Below are 15,763 nucleotides of genomic sequence, written 5' to 3'. Positions count from 1 at the left end.
AAGGTATATCTATATAAAAATTTAAAAAACTAAAATCTATAAACATCTCACTCAAGCTGCCAATAAAAGTACACCAGCTCTTAACCGACCGGCCCTTGCAGGACTGGACCTAGGGATAAACTAAAAGGTTGAAATAACGGGAAACTATGTAAACAAATAAAATGCTGTAGGCTACAAACAAATAAACAACTCAGCTACATACATCAACTTTTAGATTTTTTTTCTTATAAAATATACTGTGCTGTTCTAAGTATGGAAAACCATGTGTTGGTGATGTAACTGTTATAATTTACAGTAACGCAGAAAGACGTCTCTTCTATACTATAGTACTTTTTTTCCCAAAGACGCTAGACACAAGCGCAGGATTGTTTTACACATTACTTCAGGCTAGACCTAGGGGTTGCAGCATTATCACTTAGATCAAATCCATTTGTGATATGGCTGGATTTGAACCTGGGACCTCAGGACCAAAGTACCACGCTCTAACCACTAGACCAGCTCACTCCCCACTTGACTATACTATAGAGTACTGCACTTTTGACACGTGAAAATAGAAGTTATAAAAAAAAAACTTAAACATATACACGAGATCAAACAATTTTACTAGATCTAATTAAATATAAAGCTGCATGTGTAAATGACAGACTGATCAGGTATGAAAATGCTAGTATTTCTAGAAGAGCTAGAATGTCTGAGAGTTATTACATTTTATAATACACCCAACTCATCTAATATACAATTTAGTCTGCATTTATATTATTTATATTTATTTATTTATTAATAGTCAGAGATTAATCCAACTAGTTTTAAATTTTTTCCCGGCAATGTTGGTAGATCCAGGGTCGGTTAAGAGAGGGTCTACGAGTAACAAAACTACAAAACTTAAACAACATATTTACAGAAAAGCTTTTGAAAAGTACTTTAGATTACAGACTCATCGGATGAGACAAGTAACACAAACGCGCGATGGGTCGATGCAGTCGTCGTGACAAAATGCACCACACTTCTTGCACGCAATCATCGCCTTGAGGCTGCAATGACAGTCGGCTGAGCGTACCGAGTGTTTGTTGGGGTAACATCCCGGCGTCGGTGAGTCACCTCCGCCACCCTCCCCTACACTGGCCGGCCGACCCCTCCCTCCAACCCCCACCATGTTCTCGTTGTTGGAAGGGGGAGCGCTGTTGGATCTTCGAACCTGTGCACCAGTCCTTTGCACCAGAACGTAGTGACCCATCTGACTTTCTGCAACCTGCAAATAAATTGCACTTTATAAATAAGGCTGGCATGCATGAATGGACAAGAGTCCAATCCGATACCAGATAAATAAACGGCATCAGCAATCTGACACATACTACTTTCTCCCATTTGCTTGTCAACAACCTTTATCATGGGTACGGTAAGTGATGAGAGTAACTATGATATTTAATAGGTAAAATCACAAAAGTATCATTAACTTTTGAACCGTAATTTTTACAGGAATGGGGGGTTGCACTATGTTGTTAAGAATTGTAAAGAAAAGATTATCACATACAAATTTCAATCAAAACCGTTTTTTTTTTAAATAAGAATTTCTCTTTTTTTATGGGTTTTTTTTATCGGAAAATAATATAATTTACCATAACTTTAGAACCGTGATTTTTACAGAAATGGGAGTTACACCATTTTGTTCACAATTTAAAGGGCTGCAACATACTAAATTTTTATCAAAATCGTTCCGGCCATTTTTGGCCATGTGACCCTAACTTTGCCTGAAAAAAATAAAGGATTTTTCCTTTAATTTCAAAATAAAAATTTCTAATTACCTGATTTGGTTCCTACTAAAAAATAGTTTGAAAAACTATATTTAGCTGAATTATTTTTAAAGTTGACTAAACAGTATTAAGAATATGCAAATATAATACGCTTTTTTCTTAAACCAGACAGAGCTAATATTATCCAGCTGATCCATAAGGATAATATCAAATCCATATTGGGGTATTTTTAGGGGGTATGCTTAAGGTGAAGTTTGAATTTTAACAAAAGAAAGATTTAGTTTAGTACCAAGACACTTTTCAAACTGATCAAACGCCTTACATACATAAGGAGTTGTATTTTTACATTATTCTTTCCAAAGAAATAGTGTCATGAAATTTTGACACACTTTGACACACTTCGAAATATGTTAATATCAATTTTTTAAATTGCATATTTTAACATTTCAGATTAGATAGTTACAGTTATTTCAGACTTAAAAATTGCATCTACATTCTAAAAAGACCATAAAATACACGTTTTTTTATTTTCAAATTTGCTGCTAGTTTGGAAAATGGCGGCCATTTTTGAAACAATGGAATCAAGTACAGAACAATATCCACAATATGAGGAATAATATCTTATATGTTTTTATGGTATTTTTAGAATATAGATGCAATTTTAAGACTTATTTACTCTAAGCATATTCTCTATAAACTTACTCGTTTAGGAGCTACATGACACAGAATGTACACCGTGGCATGTAATTTTTTCTTAGTTGTAATACCCTGTAACTCCTAAACGAGTAGCTTTAGACAAAAAATGCCAAGAAAAAAAATGTTTTAAAAAAATTTACTTTCTATAGATTCTATAAATTATAGGGCCTCCTATTAGAAAATCAAACATGGTGGTCATATTTAAAAAAATGGAGACTAAAATTATTTTCTCAACTTGACTAACATAAAAAACCTTTTTTCATAAAACCCTGATTCTGAAAATGATAGTTTTTTCCGTGCAAAATGTCGGAAAACTACGGAAAAGCGGAAAATCTTTTTGTTAACACAAAAAATTGGTAATGTACAATCAATTTAAAAGGTAAAGCGAGCTGAACAAGAATATTCAAGGAGTTTTAAGATATGATTGATATTAACGGAGATACGGTCGGAAAACGGAAAAATAAGTAAGCTACAACCGTAAAAGTGTTGGTTAGGTTAGGTTAGGTTAGGTTAAGTTGGGGGCCAGGTTCGGTTAGATTAAGTTGGGTTGGGTTACTGACAATACCAATGTAACCTAACCTAACCTAATCTAACCCAACCTAACCTAAGTTTTGTTCAAGGAAAGGCTCTAGGCCAGGATTTTAAATTGTAGAAAAAGGTGGATAGCATCTAGCTTACCTTGAAAGTGTAGGTAGGCCATAGAACATGTAGAAAATACACTGTGCATATAATATTTCGTCCCCTGAGGGACTTGGTCATGTGTAGAGAAAGCATAAACCTAACCAAAGCTTTGTACAGTAGACTCCCTTTTATACAAACCCCTTTTAACTAGACATCGGTTTAACTGGACTACACTCGGCAGAAATGACATCTCTTAAACCGGACAATTTTTATCAGCACATTTGGTTTAACCGGACTAGATCGGCAGGAAGTGGGCGGTACCGTAACGACTTTCCTCGTGGGAAAGATTTGAGACCGATCACAAGTCTAAATACAATGCTCTCCTAAATTTAAGTCGAATATCACAGTAAACGGTCCATTTTAACGAGTTTTTGGGGACGTCGGTTTAACTGGAATAACCGTTATCCGGACTGGCCTCGGTCCCGAGGAGTCTGGATAAGTGGGAGTCTACTGTATAGAATCTATATGGCAAACATCAAAATTAATCAGTCTTATAGCTGCATAATCCTTAGATATTTTATGTGTACTATTTTTCTGTGTCATTGGCAACCTTATTTTTTAAGGCAGAGGTATTTATTTTTATAAATAAATTCTTTTCTCTTTTCTCGGTAATATCCATCGGATCTTGAAACTTCTTGCATATATAATTTGAGTACCCACATGACCTATTTCCGCGAAAATGTTTTTTCCCGTTTTCCGGGGTTTTTCGAAGCAAAAAAAAAAACTATTATTTTCAGAACCAGGTCGTTATTTCCTAGATTTTTTAAAAAGAAAATTTAATTTTCTGAGGGTACACTGAGAAGGTAAGATTTAGCAAAAAATCCAAGGCAGTACCAATTTAACTGTATAATAAATTAATGTATATAATAAATTATAACTTAATTGTAACCTGTAGAGGTAGGTTACCCGTATACAAAGAAATTTATGACAGAAATTGTTCTCACAAAGAAATTGATGTATTTAACCCTGTATTAACAATTAATCATGATGAGTGAGAATACTCCTATAGCAAAAAACTGTAGCCCTTTAAATTGAAATTCCACTGTATCTTACACCCATACCTCAGGGTTGTTGGCGGGCTGCGTGTGAGGCAGTACAGCCATGGTTACAGGAATGCCCTGTGATGAAGTGAACACATGTTTGACTAACACTGGGGCTGTTGGCCTCTGTTGATATGTCCTCTGCTTGCCTGCCAGCGCCTTGGCTCCTCGCGACGACGTTACCACGCTGTACTGCGTCTAAGCATTTACAATTGTTGATCAGTATCATTGACTCTTGGTTCAAATAAAATAATTCTTTATTTGTTAACTTACATAAATAACATGTATTGAATAGAGTCAAATGTAGGCTACGAATACATATATACAACTATTACAAAATGCTTAAAATATATTATAAGATTTACTGTCAACAAAATGATCTTTAAAAAGTGAAGAATTTCTAACTGAATATTAAAACAGAAATATATAACATCATTGCAATCAAAATAACATAAGCAGTTAATAAAATAATAAAAAAAAAAACATAGCCAACATCCATTTTCTGGGCTTAAATACAAAAATTATACAAAAAAGGTTTACTCATCATGGTGAGTGTTTAAATGGTTTTCCTAATTTTTCTAAGGAAATCAAATTCAAATTATGTAACCTACTAATATTTATTTTTTTTAAGTTTTCTATGAAATAAAATGGAAATTTGATTTAAAAGTATTTTAGTGTTCTTTTAAATTTATTTGAATTGTCTTCCCTCTTTATATGAGCTGGCAGGTGTTGCAAAAAAGTTAAACCTGAATAGTTAGTTCTTTCTTTGAAAAATTTTAATTTATGTCATGGTAAGTTATTTTTAAACCTAGTTTTATAGTCACCAGTATTGATTGAAGTGGAAAACTATAGACGGATATTTCATAAATATACAGAACTGTTAGGATTTGTAACTCTAAAATATCTCTTAGCTGAATCTCTTTTTTACAGTTTCTTCATTACATGAATAGCCTTATTTTGTTTTATAAGGATAGAATCCAAATTGGTCTTTGTCGTTGCTCCATAAATAGATATTCCATAAGATATATGATTATGCAGTAATGAAAAATATATAATCCTTAAAGTGTCTATACTGCAGATCTGAGACATCTGTCTCAAAGCATATACAGGGTGGCTGGTCATCAGTGTGACAAATTTTTTTTGGCGTAAGTACAAAGTAAATGCAGTATAATGATGCATATAAAAGGTTCCAAGTCCAAAAATTAGCTTCCCAAAGAACTATTTTATGTTGTTAAAAAATAACTATGTTTTCAAACTTAATACAGCTATTTCTCAATTACCTGTAAATGGATTTGAGTAGACAATGTCATTTTCGTGTTCTACATTAAATTTTGAATAAGAATAATAGAAAATGACGGAAGATCAGTTGTAAAAACTCCATTGTAAATAGATTCAAAGATAAAAATTAAGATGTTTGATAAAAATTTAAAAAAACATTGGTCTATTGTATTTGTTCACACCCTGTATACAAGAAAGTGTCCGAATATGTTAAAAACTGCGCCATTTTATAAGCTTTCTAACCATATGCTACACTATTGAGGTTTAGATATTCTGTTGTTTGTTTTAGTGGTTTGAATACCAGAAAACAGGGTGTCCTTAACATTTACAACATAGAACCCGGCATGTATTAAGCAAAAGTTGTATTTTTGTTTCAGCTTGAACAGTAAAAACAGTAAAAAAGTTTCCTGTTTTCTGACTCAATTTTTGTTTTTAGACCATTGACTCATCGCAGGCCAAGACTATCAGCCTCATCAATGATGTAACTGATGTCTCTGCGTGAGCCACGCGCATACATGAAATAGAGTCTAGGGTATAATAGAAACACAATAAATTGTCACAATACGTAACCAAGCTAAAGGGAGAAAGGTTGCTGATACCAATTATTGATACAATTATAGTAACTATAGTTCGGCCGCTTACAAAACGACCTCCTCTAGCGTTGGTTTAGCATAAGCACGCAGGTCGCTTTCTAAGCGGCCAAACTATAGCTGCTGTACCCGTGGGTTGCAACGGAGATGACACTGAAGAGAAATATTTGGTCTTTAAATTTGTTATATAAAATAGCTACAAATCTGCATTTGGTTTTGGAAACAAAACTCAATTGGACCTCTTAGTTAAAAAAAAAAAATATCTTTCTTGAAAGCTAGGCTAACTTATAAGATGTATCATAAAGTATGATTTATATTGAGGCGCAGATGCATACATGAAAATACTGCACTCATGCCATTTAATTTTAAAATGATACCCTTACTTAAAAGGTAAATGTTTATTTAGTTGAAAAACTTACATATAAAGCCAAATAGGTAAAAATAATCACACGACATATGGTAAAACAAAAAACTATTTATATTGATTTCACATAAAATTGATAATTTTTACTCCAACTACTGAACTGGTGTATTGCGCGGGGGACCGGCGATTTTGGGCAGCTTTTTTGTTCGGAAAAACTGCTCAAAACGCTAGAAACGAACCTGGATCCTCACTTCTAGGAACAAAAGCTAAGATTTTATGTAAATCAATTTTTGGCTCTGGGGAAGCACCCACTTTAAGTTTTAAGTTTAAGTGTAAATTAACCTATGCCATGTTTGACATAAATATTATTTTTATTTATAAAATTTACTCCAAATTTGAGGATTATTTTTATATAATAATTTTTAATAATACTATCAGCGAAACTCCAGCATTGCCTGGGTCAAAATACTATGCACAATAAAACACATTTTTAAGCAACACTTTAATCAACGTTTATTTTCTTTAAAAATGTTTAGTCTCTTCATAGCTAGGGTAGTGGTCCAGGACCTCCAGGTCCACATTCACAGACTTTCTTACACATTCACAGTTTTTCAACAATTTGTACACGTTTTCCATCCATGAGCAGGTTTGGATTTTTCCTTGTTGTCTCATTCTTGTCATTCAATTGTCGTCTTTGAGTGTTTTTAAGTCCCTTATTAAGATGTTTATTTTGTCAATGCTGAGAATTGTGGCTGCCTTCAATGGTTGTTTCGACGTCTCCTCTTTAAGTTTTAAATACTCAGCTTTATCAATCTTCTACAGGTCCAAGAAGCAACTCCAAAGATGGTTTAGCAGGATTTTTTTTTGTCCTAGGACGCTAGGCACGAGCCTGGGATTGTTTTCACATTACTTCAGGCTAGACCTAGGGGTTGCGGCAATATCACTTAGATAAAATCCATTGGTGACTTGGCGGGGATTGAACCCGGGACCTCAGGGACTGAAGTCCCGCGCTCTAACCACTGCGCCAGCTCGCTCCCTTGATGGTCTAGCAGGTAGGCTTACCAATTAATTGTCCGTCTCAAAGCACTCTTAACCTATTAACCTAATGAAATACCTAAAAATCCACTATACCGGTACAGGCACTAGGCCTAAAAAAAATCATAGTCACTAAACAAAGCCTTTTTTATATCTTTTTTTTCAACAAGCCTGCATCCCCCCCCCAATCCCTTTCAGTGCTACGGTCACGAAAAGTGCTAGGTTCCGATATATTGGATTACGTAATTTAACAAAAAAATTCTAAGATCCGATATATCGGATTTTACAATAATGCATACAACTCTGCTGTTTAATGTGATATTTTCATGCAGAATGCGGCAAATTGAAGGGGAATAAGTTAGCTAATAGGAAATAACAAACACCTAATGTTTTTATATAGTGCGTGTGCCACAGTGATGACGTAATCTACGTGGCAGTGGCGTCTTGCCGCTTGAAACGTAGTAGCAGACTACAGCTGCGAGATGCTTTGCTTACAATCGCGTATTGTGTGTTTATATTGTGTTGCGTGTTGTTACATACAACTAATTCCATTATTGTCGTTAACAATTTTGGAGTAATATGGGCGACCAAAAACGTTCTAAATCGCCAGTTAGCGAGGGTACAATCGGACAATTTGCTAGAGAATCAGGACTGAACATTGATTTTTGTGACAGTGAAAATGAAGGTTAAGATATTAGTAGTCTGAGTAGTGATTTTGATGTTGACGATACGGATGATGATCCAGCTTTCAACCCTGATCAACCTAGTACATTGTCAGGAATTCCACCACGAGGTAATAGGCTACCTTTGTTCATACCAAGATCCAGGCAAACGCCCAACTATGAAACATCTGACTCAGAGGCAGATGACCTTGAACCAACTAGGCCTACACCTAGGGCTGTACCTAGAGGCGATTCTAGTACTTCTAGACGTTGTAGAGGTGGTAGGAGTAGAGGCAATAGAGGTAGAGGTAGAGGAGCTAGGGCTGTCAGACCAAATGTAGCACGTACACAAAATGTAGCAGAAGACAGCAGCAGCTGGGATGAGGTCAAAGAGGGTAATGACCAACCTCCTGACCATGGATTCCAATTTTTAGAGCATAGTGGGCCTAAGCATTGCCCCCCACCAAACTCAAAACCTATTAGTTACTTTTACTTGTTCATAACAACCTCTTTACTACAAATGTTTGTAAATAACACCAATCGATATCCCCGTAAGCACAGAAAACGTACTACTATAACCAGAATGCCAACCGCATGGTAAAAAGCATTAAGCGGTTTGAGAGAGCTTTGCCTGTCAATCCGTAGGCAGCGCCACCAGCGTTGCCATGCAATAGCATAGCAACGCTGGTGGCGCTGCCTACGGATTGACAGGCAAAGCTCTCTCAAAACACTTAATGCTTTTTACCATGCGGTTGGCATTCTGGGTTATAGTAGTACGTTTTCTGTGCCGTAAGCTCCATGGGAATGACCAAGACCTGTCCCCTTTTAGCCGGATAAGAAACTGGGTGGATGTAAATGTGGCAGAAATGAAAGCGTTTCTTGCCATCATTCTAAATATGGGGATGATTAGAAAACCGAGCATAAAAAGCTATTGGGACACTCATTTTAGTTTGGAGACACCATATTTTGCAAAAGTGATGGCAAGAGATCGTTTTCAGGCAATTTTAAAATTCTTCCACCTCGTAGATGTCGACACCCTACCTAAACACGGAGAGCCAGGATATGACCCTTGCGGAAGGTTTCAACCCATTATAGATCATGCTAATAGATTGTTTAAATTTTATTACTATCCAAGCAAAGCATTATCGGTTGATGAATCTCTAGTTGGCACAAAAAAACGAGTCGCCTTGACTCAGTACATGCCTGCAAAGAAACATCATAAATGGGGTATTAACCTCTGGGTCTTTTGTGACTCTGTGACACGATATTGCGTACCGTACAGTTTTATTGTTATAAAGGGGCTCAACGATCCGATGACAATGAAAGAATTGTGGAGACTGGGTTGGACAGCTCGGTTGTGATGAAACTGTTAGAAATGGCAGGATGTCTAAACAAAGCCCATCACATGTTCCTTGACAATTTTTTTACCTCCATTGCCCTAGCTAGAACATTATACAGCAATAAAACCTTCCTCACTGGTACTGAGAAAAGACAAAAGAAGAATACCAAAACAATATCATCTGACAGTGTAGCTAAGCCAGTTACTTATTCCATTCGAAGATCTGATCAAGAATTGCTAAGGAAAAAAAACACAAATGGGGGGGGGGATAGATTCAACCGATCAGATGTTGTACGTTTATCTTGACGAAAGAAGAACGATGAAACACGCAAAAAAGTTATATTTAATGTAATTGGCAGAATGGTTCTGAATTCATACATTCAAATTAAATACACCTGGGAAAAAACTGGAAAGGGCTGACTTTATGAGGGAAATAATTGAGGATTTATCAAATGAATGGTTGGCTACAAAAAGTGTTCCAGCGGAGTTAGGAGGGGGTGGGTATACTGTTGAAGTTGCTCAAAATTTGGGCTATGGACTAAGAAAAATTCCTGATGGCAAGGAAAGAGTGTGCAAATTGTGCTCATATGAAAACCATCCTGAAGGGAAAAGGCGGCGATCGAGGACAGTGTGTGTGCGGTGTGGGGCGCCCGTACACCCAGAATGTTTTGTAAATTATGTCTGTTTGTAAAAAAAGACAACATGTAAGGGAAAAGGCGGCGACAGTTAGTAGTTACACATATAGTGTAAATAGTATATTCAAAATACTACCTAATGCAACAGACTAATAGTAATAGTATATTCAAGACTAGGCCTGCCTAATGCATTTTGCAAAGTGTTCGAAGTTGGTTTTCTCATAACCTGCGCAAATCAACATTTTGGTAAGTTTTTTTTATTTATTTTTATAATGTTTCTAAATAAAGCTATTTGCATGAATTTTCAGGATTTATTCATAGTAACATACGCTTTCAATAAAAAATAAATATGACATCATTACTGTACTTCAAAATTTTAGTATGGTTTTATGTAAAAAAAATATATATATATAAAAATAAAATACTTACATATAAAAATATGTACTAGTGTATATACTCTTGAAATATTTTAATCCATATTTATATATTTTTATATTTGGGGAATTTCATTAGTTACAAAACAAAACAAGTTTCAAGTTAATACCTTGAAAATTAGGCAAGTTGTCGAGTTTTTCACAAAACACTACAAATCGCCACTTTCACCCTAGCACTTTTCAGATATTACATTGAAAAATGCCAGCATTTTTCAGAAAAATTAAAAAAAAGTTCTAGCACTGAAAGGGTTCAACTAATTTATAACCTCAATTTAATAGGTCTATTTTCTAAAGTTTTATTCAAAAAGTTATTTCATAAATACTTTTTTCTAAATTTTCCTTAATACTGGAGCCAAAAATTAACTTAATGCAGGCTATAGGAACAAAATGATTCAAAATGTCTTCCTTCTAAATATTTAGCGAGGCAGTTGACATAGTTTAACAAATTTCCAGAGCAACTTTTCTTTCCAAGGTTAGTAGCCTATGTTAAATTTATTGGTTTAGCAGCGAATCATTTCAACATATAGGCCTATATTTAAACACTTCCGGTTTGGTACATATTGTTTTGATTTGAATGTGTTTGGTTGGTTGTTAAAGTGTTTTTGTACAAATAGACCTGGGTTTTATTTTCATAACCTATATCCAATCTACACTAATGAAAAATATTCAGTTTTAAAATTTGAAAAAGGGATATTTTGTTTTAAAAATAAAATAATTAAGTAGTCTAATTTAAAATGAGGTACCGATGGTAACGGAACCAAGAACAGAGAATCAATTTTGGTTAGGAACCGGTGACGGTACAGACATTGAAAAAGTGGTACCAACCCATCACTAGTAGAAATTAAATATGTCATAAATACTTACTTTTAGCTTTGTATGGATTTAAGCAAATTTTAAAATGCCAACCAGGGTTGGTAACAAATCTAAGAAATGTATTAATGACATTATTACCAATAATAGGGTTAAAAATAACAAAAGGTTAAATTTAGAGTTTGGGTTGTCTGGCCATAGAGATCTGTGTGTCAGAAGAGTTTCTCAACACTGAACAAATTACATGAATTGGTACAGTCCATCTGGTGTACCTCCCGCCGATTAAAATCCAGCCACAATAATTTTTTATAACACTTACGACAGTCGAGGGAGTAACTGCCGTAATAACTGGCCTAAAGAACCACTAAATCCTCTGGTTATGATAACATAAAAGTGGATTGTGTCAAAAGAATTGTAAATGTAATTTTTCCTGCCTTAGTTCACGTTAAAAATTTAAGTTTTGTAAATGATGTTTTTCCGCAGATATTAAAATTAAATATAGTAGTTCTGTTTTGGAAAAAAATGATAACTTAAAACTTGACAATCTAAGACCAATAAGCCTTTTGTCTGTTTTCTCTAAAATATAAACAAAATTGCAAAATATGTTTGTTAATTTTTTTTAATAATTAAAGTTTTTTTAGTAACAGACAATTTGGGTTCAGGTAAATCCACAGAAGATGCTTTGATTACAGTTACTAACAAAATTCATAGCAACTGCAACTTGAATTTAAAAACCACAGGCCTGTTCATAAATTTTAAAAAAGCATTTGACTTTGTAAATCACACAATTATTTTAAACAAATTAGAAGCTGCCGGTACCAGAGGTGTGGCTTTAAATTGGTTTAAGAGTTTTTTTTAACTCAGAGGAGCCAACAGGTAAGAATTAAAAAATAATATCAGCGAACTCCACATTGTTACTCACCGGTCAGAAGAATACTGCTGCTGCTGTCCTCAGTTGACTCCTCAGTCGACGACAGTTGGTACTGATAGGGCTTTTGGTAATATGTGGCCAGATCATATCATGTATAACATCCCTCCTTTCATGAAATGAACTTGAGACTCCTGGTAAGATTTTTGTTTTGTTGTAAAATAAATGCTGTCATAACCAATTTCTTCTTTCACAAATCAACACAAAATTCTTCTTTCAAAAAATAAAACTCTTCCTTCACACAGAAAAAAAAATTAAAAATTCTTCTCATACTTAAGGCCTGTATTACATGTCCTGCTTAGTGTTTGTATCGTTCTGGGGTCTTGATGTGACGTCCAGAACAAGTCACTCGTCTGTTAGCTGTATTTGTTTCCATATCGAGTGGTCCCAGATCTTGATGGTCATTTAAAGTGTTGTCTACGATTGGAGCTGATTTCTTAGTGGGACTGTTAACTTGGGTCATGTTGTCGTCTACGACTCAGTAAAGTTCATTGTGTGTTAGGTTTGCCTTTGGTGTGTTTAAGAATTATCTGTTTCTTCTATACAACTTTCCACTAACATCTACCACGTACGACCTTGGTGATTTCTTCTCAACCATCTTTCCTGGAGACCACTTGGGATTACATTTTGTCGATTTCTTCACGAAAACTTCTTGGAAGTTCTATCCTAATAAAGTTTATATTTTCTCTTCTTTAGGCTAAGTTGGTCTTGGACTGAGCACTCTGTCCTTGGTACTAACAAGTTCTTCACTACTGGTATGAGCGTTCTTGTGCGAAGAGACATCAAGCGTTGAATGGGACTTGAGTTGATTCCTTCAGTGGGAGTGTTGCGCCACTCTAATAAAGCCATCCATAGATCTTCTGAGTTTCTTTCAGTTTTATTAATTAAGTATTTTGCTATCTTTACAGCTGATTCAGCCTTGCCATTACCTCTCGGGTGATATGGCGACGATGTGGCGTGATTAAACTCCCATTCTTCTTTTGCAAATCTGTGAAAGTTGGCTGTTTGAAACTGAATTGTCAGTCATCACTGTTAAGGGGCAGCCGTGACGACTGAAGTTTTTCTTTGCAATTTATGTAATAGTGGCTGATGTCAGATCAGGCAGTTTGTCCAATTCAAAGAAATCTGAGTAATAGTCTACTGTGGCAATATAATTGTAATTTTTGTGGTGAAATATGTCAAGCGCTACTCTCTTCCTTAGTAGATCAGGTATTCTATGGGTCTGCATAGGTAAATGAGCAGGAGCCGGTGATAATTCCAAACAGGCCGAACACTCTTGAACTGTCAGTTTAATGTCCTCCGACATATGTGGCCAAAATAATTTAAGCCTTGCCCTTCTGAGACTGGCATCAATGCCTTGATGACTCGGATGTATTCTGTTTAACATCTCTCTTCATAGGGATTTTGGCACTACTAAGCGTTCACCCCTAAAAATGAGTCCATCTTGAATACTAATTTCATCTCTGTATGTCCAATATTGTTTCACTTCATTTGGAAGGGAGTCATCCATCTTGTATGATTTTTTCACTGCGACAAGCTCTTTGTCTTGGTTGGTGTGCTTCTTTATCTGATCAAGTCGATCTTTGGTGACATTTAAATGCTCCGTGGACAATATTACTTCCAATCTGTTGAACATATTTTCCTCCTCTTGTATTTGGTGTACTTGCCATGATTCTAAGTCCTTTTCATTATTTCTTGTCATTGTTTGCGCAGCTCTAACAGGGTGTCTGCTATATACATCTTGCTTCCTTTCTTGTAAAGGAGGTTAACGTTGTACTTTTGTAGTTTAAGCAGAGGTTAACGTTGTACTTTTGTAGTTTAAGCATCATACATTGTAATTGCTTGGGTGCAGACAGAACAGACTTTTTGAAGATATTCAGCAGAGGCTGGTGATCTGTCTCCACCATTATGTCTTCTTTGCCACATATGACGAAAAGGATTGCAAGCGAATAATATGCTCAGACATTCTTTTTCTATTTGAGCGTAGCGTCTCTCTTTTTGGCTCATTGTTCTAGATGCATAGGCCACTGGTTGGCCTGATTGGATTAAAGCACATCCGAGACCTGTGTCACTGGCGTTACATTGTAGCGTTATAGGTTTTGTGATGTCATAATATTGTAAGACCGGAGCTTTTGATAGCATAGTTTTGAGATTCTCGAAGGCATTTGTATGGGTGACATCCCATGTCCATGGCACGTCTTTTTGTGTCAGTTGTCTTAAGACTTTGCACCGATCGGATAATGTAGGGACAAACTTAGCCAGATAGGTTATAAGTCTTAGGAATCTCTGTAGTTCGGTCACACTTTTAGGTTGAGGTATCTTCTGAATGGCTAAAATTTTGGTATTGTCTGGTTTAAGACCGTTTTGCGTTAGTACATGACCCATATGGGCTAATTTTTTTTCTCACAGTTTGAGTTTTTGTTTCTTTAACTTCAAGTTCCTTTTCCGAGCTCGTTCAAGTAAATGCTTCAGCTTTATATCATGGTCCATGACCGCTTCATCGTATGTGTCACCACACCCGTAGACCAGAATGTCATCTGCTATGACGTTGACGCCTTCTAAGCTGGATAATACTTCGTTGAGCCGTGTCTGAAATTCCCTTGCTGCATGCGCTGAGCCAAATGGTAAGGCGCAACCAACGGTAACAACCTTCAGGAGTCCAAAATGTGGTTAAGAAGCTCGATGGTTCATCTAACTCAACTTGCCAATAACCATCATTGGCATCTAAACTAGTAAATACTTTAGCTTTGGCTAAATTTTGTAGAATTTCTTCATTGTTGGAATTTGGTAATGCGATCGTTTTAGAGCCATATTGAGGTCTTTGGGGTCAATATAAATGCGTATCTTGTTATTACGAGTCACAACAACCATGCTGCTTATCCACTCTGATGGTTCTGATACTTTTGTGATTACATTTTTTGTTTCCAATCCTAACAATTTAAGTTTTACTTTTTGTTTGAGTGCTATTGGTACTCTGTGAGGAGCATGTTTGATGGGAACAACATTACTATCTAATTCTAGATGGTACTTTCCTGGGAGTTTGCCTTCAAAAACATCATTAAATTCACTAAGAATGTCCGCTCTGTCCCAAGGCTTCATCGTTTCTTGCACGGAGCACAGATTCTCTTTAACTTCTATTAGGCCTAGCTTGGCACAAGATTCGATTTCAGCCTTAATTTCAGCTAAGGGCTTTTGATAAGGGGACTTAACTATTTGCAAGACTAAGTTGTAAACCTTGTTGTCAATACCACATTCAAGACCTGTTGCACTACCGGTTCAATGACTTTGCCATCGTAGCATTTGAGTTTGATTTGGCTTGGCCTGAAATGAGGGCTGTGATCACAAATTAGTTTATTGTAATCTTCAATGTTAATCGTGTTACTGGAAGATCCAGTGTCTAACTGACATTTAAAAGTCCTAAATTTACCGTTACAACTTAGTTGTAACTCAGTGAACCATTGTTTCGTAAATTATGTGCAGTAGGACTATAAGGAGTGCTACTACTGACTTGGAATAGTGA

General features: G+C 35.7%; 1 protein-coding gene across 2 annotated transcripts in view; it reads right to left on the bottom strand.

Annotated features, from left to right (window-relative positions):
• Nucleotides 1–825: 825 nt before the first annotated feature.
• Nucleotides 826–15,763, bottom strand: part of LOC129001484 (polycomb protein Asx-like) — a 53,555-nt gene continuing 38,617 nt past the window's right edge. For both annotated transcript variants that reach the window (XM_054428788.1, XM_054428789.1), the window contains exons 13-14: nt 4,190–4,366; nt 826–1,249 (exon numbers count right to left, since the gene is read on the bottom strand). In XM_054428788.1, coding sequence (XP_054284763.1) covers nt 935–1,249; nt 4,190–4,366 — 492 coding nt within the window. In that variant the 3' untranslated portion in view covers nt 826–934. The remainder of the gene's footprint in view (nt 1,250–4,189; nt 4,367–15,763) is intronic.

The sequence above is a fragment of the Macrosteles quadrilineatus genome, unplaced genomic scaffold (assembly GCF_028750875.1).
Source record: "Macrosteles quadrilineatus isolate MER2022 unplaced genomic scaffold, UCM_ALF_1.0 Scaffold_8__2_contigs__length_117827958, whole genome shotgun sequence".
Classification (NCBI taxonomy): domain Eukaryota; kingdom Metazoa; phylum Arthropoda; class Insecta; order Hemiptera; family Cicadellidae; genus Macrosteles; species Macrosteles quadrilineatus.
This window is presented reverse-complemented; position numbering and strand designations above follow the sequence as displayed.